The sequence below is a fragment of the Haliotis cracherodii genome, unplaced genomic scaffold (assembly GCF_022045235.1).
Source record: "Haliotis cracherodii isolate W230 unplaced genomic scaffold, xgHalCrac1.p SCAF_9, whole genome shotgun sequence".
Lineage (NCBI taxonomy): Eukaryota > Metazoa > Mollusca > Gastropoda > Lepetellida > Haliotidae > Haliotis > Haliotis cracherodii.
The window spans coordinates 14,747,732-14,758,179 of NW_027266343.1; the positions used below are offsets into that span (position 1 = coordinate 14,747,732).

At 39.2% G+C, this 10,448-nt stretch overlaps 1 protein-coding gene across 1 annotated transcript; it reads right to left on the reverse strand.

Moving 5' to 3' along the window:
- Positions 1-4,012: 4,012 nt before the first annotated feature.
- LOC139452840 (grpE protein homolog 1, mitochondrial-like) lies at positions 4,013-10,172 on the reverse strand. Its single transcript, XM_071234475.1, has 3 exons — positions 10,087-10,172; positions 6,827-7,004; positions 4,013-5,010 (listed from the first exon to the last, which is right to left on the reverse strand). The coding sequence occupies exons 1-3, from the start codon at positions 10,170-10,172 to the stop codon at positions 4,585-4,587; spliced, it is 690 nt and encodes a 229-aa protein (XP_071090576.1). The 3' UTR covers positions 4,013-4,584.
- Between the last annotated feature and the right edge of the window lie 276 nt (positions 10,173-10,448).

Here is a 10,448-nt window from a genome sequence, read left to right on the forward strand (position 1 = left end):
TATTACGTTTATCAATTTAGCTGATCCAGATCTGCGGCATCAAATCGTACTGCATAGTCTCCATGCAACAAAAGTCCAACACATTTGAACACCGAAACGCAGTCGTGATATTGAGATATGCATTGGTACAATAAAACCAACATGGCCACACATGTACTACTCAAAAGAAGTTAAGGACCACCCCATTCTTTCATATTACTATATTCCTTAACATCTTTTGAGTAGTATGCATCATATCGACAAGGGCGACACATGCTTACGCGTGACACGTGTTCTTAAATACATAGACAGTGAGTTCATGTTTCGTCATCCTGTCGGAAAGTACATCCGAGAGTGCATCAACTTATGCACTGCATGATATGAGCCTAACGGTGCTTCTTTACACAAAATATACTCATATTTTATGCTTATTAAACGGATCACCAAACTTGACATATAACTTTCTTTAAAAGACAGTTTACGCCCGAGTGATTGAGTTCGTGTTATACAACTACACCCCTACCAGCTCACTACGCTACCCCGATATGCTAGGCTTCAGGTAAACTCATCTTGATGACACTATACTCAATTATGAAACCCTTTTCCACGCCACGCGTGACTGCCAGTTCACAGGTGACATGCTATCCCGGGGGCGTGACAATACATTGTCAGGTATGCGTATTTATGGCTTGGTTGACATGCCAGAACAGGTGGCCCTCTACGCTGTAACCTCGCTATTAGGCGAGCATTTGTTTCGATGTTGTCAAGACAGAATTTCCATCTGAAAAGGGTGATTTTTTTTCTTCAAATATGTTATTTTTTAAGACATCCGTGTCTCGTAAGGATTTTTATGATTGCTAGATTTGATTTTTAGTGGTTAAAGTGTTTGCTCGTCACGCCGAAGACCCGAGTTCGATTCCCGACATGGGTACAATGTGTGAAGCCCATTTCTGGTGTCGTGATATTGCTGGAATATTGCTAAAAGCGGCGTAACACTATACTCTCTCACACAATCAGCTATTAAACCCTAACACAGCAATAAATGGCAAATCAACAGAATATTCAAATGGTGTGACAATGTACTTGTCAAACCACGATTGTTCAAGCTGTGTCAAGTGTCTAGAAGGTCATGACATCTTCGCAGCGAGATTACGGAAAATAGATATTATCAACTCCATGGCTTGTATACTAACCATTTTACAGTCTGTCCTTCCGGCTGCTTCAAATATGGATGACACAACGTTCTTCTTGTTATCGTCTTGTGTGCGTTTACGTAACGTTCTAAATACGGACTTGCTATTCTATACTTTTCTAGTTACTCTGGTGACGGTTATCTTCTGAAGATTTTCAGCGTTTTATATTTGTTGTGTTTGCTACCTTATAATAGTTGGAGTACAATATCACACAAACTCGAACGGGAGCCATCAGGGGCTAGTCTCTAACAGGCCATATAACAATCACACCCTCTGCATTCTCATCTTCTCAGCTCACACAGTCTCATTACTTCTGAAATAGGAGACAAAGGTTAATATGCAATGGTTCCTCTAACAGATTTGTTTTAGTAATTCGTATTCATAAGTTTATTTCGGTGACTATTTTAGTGTAATCAAAGTATGTTCCGAAATGAGACATCCTTGGTTGTTTAAGCATAATAACGCTGCACTCAGCAATATTCCAACTGTATGACGTCTGTGTGTAAATAATCAAAATCTTGACCAGACAACCCAGTTATGAACAACGACAACGCCATCGGTGTACGATGACAAGCTACCAGCTCGCCGAGCCACGGGATGGCTTCTGCTCACTATAGTCTATTAGTTACAGGAAATGGATCCTACAGCTTTTAGCCACAAATCAGTTGGGTAAACTGCTAATGGCGTCACTTGTTTTAGCTAGACTGTAACCATCGTTTTGATATTATTTAGATGATGGTGTATGGATTCCATGCATGTCAACAGCCGGCGGTCTTCATCAAGCCAAACAGAATTATCTCCCTTGGTTAAAATAATCTTCCGACGCCAGCTGACAGTGGCAACTTCTGTGCATGTGCTTTGGGTGAATAGAAGAGTCCATGACAGGACTCAGTTTGCGAAACTGAGTCAGTGATTCATACAGGTACTTGCAGCAACACTTCTCACTTGGAAAAGAGCAACCTGTTTCAAGATCACCCATCACTGTACACATTCTACCAGGGCAGAATAGGTCTTCAGCAACCCATGCTTGCCCAACAACTCGACTTTGCTTGTCCTAAGAGGCGACAAACGGGATCAGGTGGCCAGAGTCACTGACTTGGTTATTGCATGTCATTGTATCCCAAATGCGTGGACCGATGCTCATGATGTCAATCACTGGAATGTCTGGTCCAGATTCGAGTGCGACAATAAAACAAACTCAGATGTTTTCCTGTTCAGTGGCAATCATTATAACGGCTTCAATGACAACTGAGGTAAAACAAAGGCATATTTTCTTACTGTTTGATTTATTCCTGACACACATCATGTTATATGTTTCTGTACCTAGGTATGGACACAAGAACATCACTGGAATGACACAACACCATAAGAAAGTAGATGATCTCCAACACTCTTATTTAGGCAAGACCAGTTTACTTCCTCACTTTACTGATCCAACAGTTTTTAACAACCCTAAAAACCTTCTTTTGACATAAAAGTATGCTTCAAGATATCGCTTGAAGAAATTAACCTCAAATGTTTTTGATAAATTGCTCTTGGTCTCTTGAAAATTGAAAATAAAATAAAATGGTCTTGTCTTAGTTGAGACGGGAGAACATGCATAAAATATAATTATGTTTCATGTGTACTGAGAGGAAGAAGATATGAGAATCATGTCCCTACATTACAAAATTCAACTGACCATGGTTTTGATTCTGTCTATTAAAGTCATTCATAGTGAGTTGTGTTTTTTTGCCACTTTTAGCAATATTCCAGCAATATCACAGCTGGCACACTAATAATGGTCTTCTTACTTTGTAGACATGTAAATGAATCATTGAACAAGCCGAAAGCTTTTTTGCTAAAAATATTAGTACCATAAACATTAGCATGTCTTACTTTATGCTCTTGTTGAAAATAGATCAACTTCTGCAGTAAATTGTATCATAACTAAAACATGAGTATTAATTGGTTGTGATAATGACTTTTGCCAAATGAATATCTAGTATAAATTACAGATGACAAAACTTATCAAATACTTCACGTAAAACTTGCTGGAATTTAATTCAAGATATAATTATTCTGTGAAAATCAGAATGTTTGGCATCTCTGTAGATGCTGGGTTTTACAGATGCCATTGGGGAGGATCAAACCCCTTCTGCATGACAAGCAAGTGCATGAACCACTCGACTACCCCTATGTCCCATAATGTGATTTGAGGACATACAAGGACCAAACCATTAGTCAGTCCCAAAGCAACACACTCCATGAGATAAACATTACATGTAACAGCGATAGTATCCTTGACTTTATGATTTATCTATTACACCGATATGATATCTCTCTGAACTCTCTAATTGGATGTCTAAATTCTCGGTATATCTGATTTTTATATCTCTCAAATGAACAACTATCCTCTGTCGGACGTTTTCTGTTTCGGCGAGGGAACGCATGTATTTGTCCTGAAGAAACAAGGAATGAGTGAGTGAGTGTGGTTTTACACTACTTTATGCATTATTCTAACTACATCATGACACAATCTCATTTAGATGAGATCTTGGTCCTCGCTACTGCCACACTGAAGGTCAGGACATCCTGATACTTTTCCTGAACTTTAACTGACCAATGAGATGACTAACATGAAGACAACAGTTTCGAAACAGCGACTTCCATTCCAGACTACGCTTCGTAAAATATTTTGACAAAGTTCTCGAGTTAAACTGAATAAAAATAATTCCGGAAAGTATAAGATGGCTAAGATTGTATGGCAGTACATCCCATGAGCTATAGATAGTGTCTTTCATTTCAAATGTTACCTAATCAAAGTGCATATTTCAACATATCTGATTATCACAGGTATATCTGATTTTTATATCTCTCAAATGAACAACTAGCTCTGAACGTCGCTGAACAGGGCCGGTCCATTATATTGTTGTAGACATTTTATACACAGTGTTGCCTCTGAGTGACATCTCATCTACACCAAATGGTAGTACCATAACTGAATAACTGTGTTCTGTGTGGATTTTCAAAGTGGTAAAGATATGAAGCAGAATCCTTTCGAAAAGCTGACTTCTGATTGGCTCAAGAACACACAAAGCCTTCATTTGGACCTGACTTCTGATTGGCTCAAGAACACACACAGCCTTCTTTTAGGCTTGGTGGTCAAAGTTTGCTGAAGTTGATACCGCCTCAGATGCAGAGAGAGAGGTATCGTATCGGAGTAAAGATCTGGTTTTAATGATTGTTCCACAGTATAACATGGCGATTCACGATGTATCACACCCTTACTATAAGAGGTCTAACATTGTACACATTATATAGCAGTGTATAACTTGCTGTATCGTTACACCCATACAGTATAACACGTAACAAAAATTACAGTCTGTACTTTCACGCCATCATATCACATTCAAACTACTGCATGCAAACCTCAGGACTTAAACACCCCGACAAGCGCTGGTCTGATTGTCCGTTCTTGCAGCTTATAGCCAATTTTCTGCACCACTGCTACCGTTCCGCCCTCCTTATCAGACGTCGGCACCTCGAACAGCGCTTCATGGAGGAAGGGGTCAAACTTCTCCCCTTCTGATGGAGCTATCTTGTGCAATCCGTGTCTGACGAATACTTTCTGTAGCTGTGATTCTGTCATTGTCAGTCCATCGAACAAGTTCTTGAGATGAGGGTTACTAGAGATCTCCTGTTGTGGGACACTCTCGTTTGCCTTGGACAGGATGTCGGCCACCTCCAACATGTCCTTACAGAAAGCTTGGATGCCGAATATCTTTGCATCGTCTACCTGCTTCTTCATCCTCTGTCGGACGTTTTCTGTTTCGGCGAGGGAACGCATGTATTTGTCCTGAAGAAACAAGGAGTGAGTGAGGTTTTACACTACTTTATGCATTATTCTAACTACATCATGACACAATCTCATTAAGATCAGATCTTGGTGCTCGCTACTGTCATACTGAAGGTCAGGACATCCTGATACAACTTTTTGTGAACTTTAACTGACCAATGAGATGACTAACATGAAGACAACAGTTTTGAATTTTCCATTCCAGATTACGCTTCGTAAAATATTTTGACAAAGTTCTCGAGTTAAACTGAATAAGAATAATTCTGGAAGGTCTAGATGGCTAAGATTGTATGGCAGTACATCCCACGAGCTATAGATAGTGTCTTTCATTTCAAAGGTTATCTAATCAAAGTGCATATTTAAACATAAGCTTGTTTGTTTGTTGTTTAACGCAGCACTCTGCAATATTCCAGCTATTTGACGGCAGACTATAAATAATTGAGTCTGGACCAGACAATCCAGTGGTTTACATCATGAGCATCAATCCACGCCATTGGGATACGATGACATGCATCAACCAAGTCAGCGAGTCTGACCACCTGATCCTGCTAGTTGCCCCTTATGACAAGCTTGGTCGCCTCTTACAACAAGTGTGGGTTGCTAGAGACCTATTCTAGGAAACTATCAGACACCCGCCTCAAGAAAACTGGACAAACGGGCTGGGACTTCAGTTGGTCTAAGTCTGCAACCCCATCACTTGTCTGAAGCCCAGGTGTAATAAAAGTAATATTAGTCCAGTAATGTTAGGTAAAGAATCCCACTTTCAAAAAATACATGCACTGAAAAACATTCCTCATGACTAGTTTAAGTAGATTTTGCAGACTAGTCCAATGTTATCGGTTACTATGATGTCACAATGAAATGACATCACTAATCTGTCTATCACTAAAACTGGTTTGTTGCACTTATGACAAGCTAATTACTGTTTACAAACTGACAACATTGAAAGAATGATGTTGCATTGTAAGTAGAATCTCACCCGAGTAAAATTTTTGCTGGGCTAACAAGTCTATGCACAGCCCAATCAAAATCGTGTAACAAAGTAGACATCCAGTTCATAACAACACAGATTTGAACTTCCAGATTTGAACTTCAGGATTTGCAAAGCATGTGTACAGTCAAATGGGCGTCAACAGATATTTTGCAAATCTTTTCATGTTTTTAATCAAGGTGCTCACGCGATTTGATGCACTTCGCGGGGTAAAACCTGTTTTATTACAATATTGATCTTGATTATCGATCAGATTGTCTTGACTGGGTGCTGCCAATTTGTTTGAAGCAAATGCAATTGATATGGAATCTGATTGGTCAATAGGACATTAGCAGGGACATAGACGGGACATAAGTCTTAGTAGCAACTGGTGGTGCTAAGATGGAGCCTGGAAATTTCAGCCGAATTCGGCAAGTGGAAACTTGACTTCTATAGTCAGTTAACGCCCTTGCCTCGGGAAGATGATAAAATTGTAAATCTTAAAGGCTTTCATCAGTGACATCAAAAGGCACTTGGGTGAGATTCTACTTATCACGCCCTGTCAACCTGATGTGGGAGGAGAGCCTGAAGTTATCTGGCACATCTACCACAATCATGAGTTGGTGCTGACAAACCAGAAACATAATCAGAGTGAATTTGGGATGTGAACCCACGATCAGGTTTTTGCCCAAGGGACACAACTCTGCATGACACCTTGCAACTCAGTAAGCCAACTGGACAACCAATGTCCTTTGTGAATAAATCCTTGGAATAGATATCTTAACTTAAGTAGATTATCATTTTTGCAGGGTAACCATGGTAATTGAGGCAGCAGTTCAGTCCTACCTTAAAGTCGGATACCTGCGCCTCCAGTTTGACCTTGTCCTCCTTCAGCTGTTTCTCCACGGCTGATGTGTCTTCCGCGGGGGCAGACTCAGATGGCTTCTCCTCTGCCGGCTTCTGCTCTGACGTTGTCGAGGGCTTACCATCTGTAGCAGTTGTTGTCATCCTGACTCGGCAACATCTGCGGGAACCAGTAAGGGAAGATAAAAGTGACTCGACGAAGGAACTAGTGGGAAGAGTTTTGTCTATTGCAATGAAACACTTAATGATTTAGGCACCATGTTCTGCATGAACATACAATGACCTTTTCACATAATAATCACATCAATGACTGTCGATAAATCTGAATGGTTCCATTACTTAAAAATAAGTAGGAATTAATCATGGTAACAAACAGACTACATTAGTGCAGACAAAATACCTTCAACGACCCTTCAGGTACTTGTGAAACTACTGATGCTTGGGGGCTTAACTGCCTTTCCTTTCAGCATTGTTAGGAGATTTTTTTACCAGTTGGTGATGAACACGATAAAGAAAACAACTGAACACAATTTGTGACCCAGGGTGACAGCTCGTCCGACACTTATTTCTGAACAAACGCATAGTTTGTTTTTGTTTGTTTGCTGTCGCACTTAGCATTTTGCTCAGCAATATTCCAGCTTTAGGACGGCAGAGTGTAAATAATTGGGTCTGAACTAGACAATCCAGTGATTGACTTCATGAGCATCGATCCACACAATTGGAAAATGATGACATGCATCAACCAAGCGAGTCTGACCACCCAATCCTGTTAGTTGCCTCATATGACAAGCACAGTCTCCTTTTACGACAAGAATGGGTTGCTGATGACCTATTCTACCCCTGATCTACATGGGTCAACAAACGAATAGTATTATGATTATACTCCAGGATGTCTATGACCCTGAAGGTTTGGTGGACGAACATATAAGCTTTTGGTGTTGTGGGTATTTTACCCATGCATCTTAAAATCATTGGGTATCAGTAATTCTATCTGGGTATTCAAATTTCTGTTTCCCACTAGTTTTTACACATGTGGGTATTTAAGTTAAATATTTGAAAACACTTTTCATCTAGTCCCTGCAAACAGGTGTCGTGTGGGTTCGAGAGCTTTATAGGACTAAAAAATACCACGATACTTCCACAAGAAAGTGTAATGGCAAATGTTCATGATGTAACTGTCATCGTGGAGTTTGGCAAGGTTGACGGAATGTCCGTTTATAATTTCAAAATAAGTTGCTGATTTGCTAATCGAATACACAGGGTTACTTCACAATATTTTGATGATACGCACAAGTTTTATTTTTGTAGCGTATCTGTAATGTTCGTTGCGTATTTGATACGCTTGGATTTTATTTTACTGCACATTTCTGCATTTCTGATGCATATTTTACGCAGATACGCTGCTTATCTGGAGCTCTGTAGCAGTGTTCATTCTTGTGTGAGGCATCACGGCACAGCCGCATCTTCTTCAAGAATGACACAATTATCACCGACATGCAGCTCAACATGCATTTTAGACCCATGTTATCTTATTTACATTCATCAACATACTTCTTTTGCGGGTGTTTATGCTGAAGTGAGCAGTGTGCAATTTTATGAAGCAAGCTCATCACAATGTGTCGGACCTTCTTTCCACTATCATATCATAGCACAGGGAATGAAGTATTGTTGTAAGGAGCTTTGTTGAACAAGCTGACACGCAAACCAAGTATTTGATTAGCTCTTGTCAGTTATAGAAAATCTTATGCTTGCCTTACTCCAACTGCATGCAAACATGGGTAAAGCTTTTAATATGGATGTCGGAAAATCAGCAACACAGCGGTAGTGGAAAGCTTCTAAAGACACAACTGAATTTTTGACTAAAACAATTTATGGCAAAATCTTGCGATGGGACAGTCAAAGGCATACTCTCCAGCAATAGAAACTAACAGTTTTAGTCAACTAGTCCTTATAATGATAACATATAGCAAAGGACAAAAGGACAGTCCTTATCATACCTTAACTATTGGGCAGTTTGGCAAGGACTATAGGACGAGAGCCAATTTCTAATGCTGCTCTTACATTCATGTTTGTTTGTTGTTTAACACAGCACTCAACAACCTTTCAAGCTATTTGATAAATAAATCATTTGGGAAATACATGATCCTGGACCGGGCAATCCAGTGATTGATATCATGAGCATCGATCCACAAAATTGGATACAATAACAAGCATCAACCAAATCAGTCTGACATCATAGTCGCCTTTTAAGGCAAATATGGGTTGCTGAAGATCTAATCTAACCCAGATCTTCACGGTTCCTACCGTCGATGAGTTTTTGATCAGCAAACCAAACAGCATGTGAAAGAGTCAGCCAATTATAGCTTGCTGTCTGGGTAAAACATTGTCTTGGACTGACAACTTTTTCCAAGAGAAGTCGTTGGTTCTTTTTTATGGTTGCAGTATGATCAAAATAGGAAATTAATGACGTTAAATTGCATTAAAAAAATCAAATTCAATCATATGATAAACTGTAATTTTTCCTGAACAAGCAAACTGAGATGCTACGTTGAGAGTAAGGATTACCAAGTAATTTGCGGTTCTCCACAACCCCCATTTTTTTTTTATCTTCAGTGATGTCAACTTAATGTAAACAATGTTCCATTAGTCCTATCCACAAGGGATCCATATCTAGATTTACACTAGTCTTGGACTAACAGGCTAGCTGAAATGTTTATCCCTTCCTTCATGAAATATCCCCCACTGTGGACATGGTGGAACAGCAGACAATTGGGGCCGAAAATTTACATAACATATAACATATTAAATAACACTCATTTCCAGTTAAGATTAACAATGATGAATTTGGTGCTTTTGAAATAGCACCCATGATTTAAGTACAACATACTAGAAACAGGATCATACGGCCTAGTCATATTCTAAAGTTTTACTCTAACTTTTGACCGACTTTTCCTTGTTTAGATAATATTGCTAAACATGAAATTAAAAGAAATATTTCCCTTAACTATTTAAACACTGTTGATATGATAAATATATACAGCTGCCAGTGAGAAGGAATTGTCTGTTTTCCTCGTACCAGTCAACGAATCTTTGTAAAAACTGAAAAAAGTGCAGTTTCTGGAACACTCAACCAGTGAATGTCATCGGAACTGAAGAACTCCGCCTATCGATCGTTTATGTATGCCTATAGATTGCCACTCTTGTACATTCTAAAAGTAACTTGACGTAATCAAATGACATACCTTGAAGGACTTCGAATCAAAACAGATTGTGAAAAATAAGGAATCTTCATCACTTGACGAACACACATGCTCATCGTGGCAGCCATGTTGAAAGTCACGTTAGCTAAAGGGGGCTAACTCAAATATAGAATTATTCTCTCATTCTTGCATCACGCTAGAAAAATCTAGAACGCCCAAAGGTTACATAAGCAATGAACCCGATTTCTTTCAGCATACTTTGCAAAAATAACGTTATAAGTTTCCATGATGTTTATGATTTATTGTAAATTAATTAATACTATCTGCCTATAATAGGGTAAGTAAATCTACATCTAATGTACGTCGTTAATGGAAGTGATTCTGTCATGATTTATCGTTATTTT

What these genes read in the sequence shown, in the direction of transcription:
- LOC139452840 (XM_071234475.1), bottom strand. Translation starts at nt 10,172, where the DNA reads ATGGCTGCCACGATGAGCATGTGTGTTCGTCAAGTGATGAAGATTCCT. An exon ending in TTGATTCGAAGTCCTTCAAG is followed by an intron (nt 7,005 to 10,086) that starts GTATGTCATTTG and finishes TGGTTCCCGCAG; the next exon opens with ATGTTGCCGAGTCAGGATGA. An exon ending in CGCAGGTATCCGACTTTAAG is followed by an intron (nt 5,011 to 6,826) that starts GTAGGACTGAAC and finishes TTGTTTCTTCAG; the next exon opens with GACAAATACATGCGTTCCCT.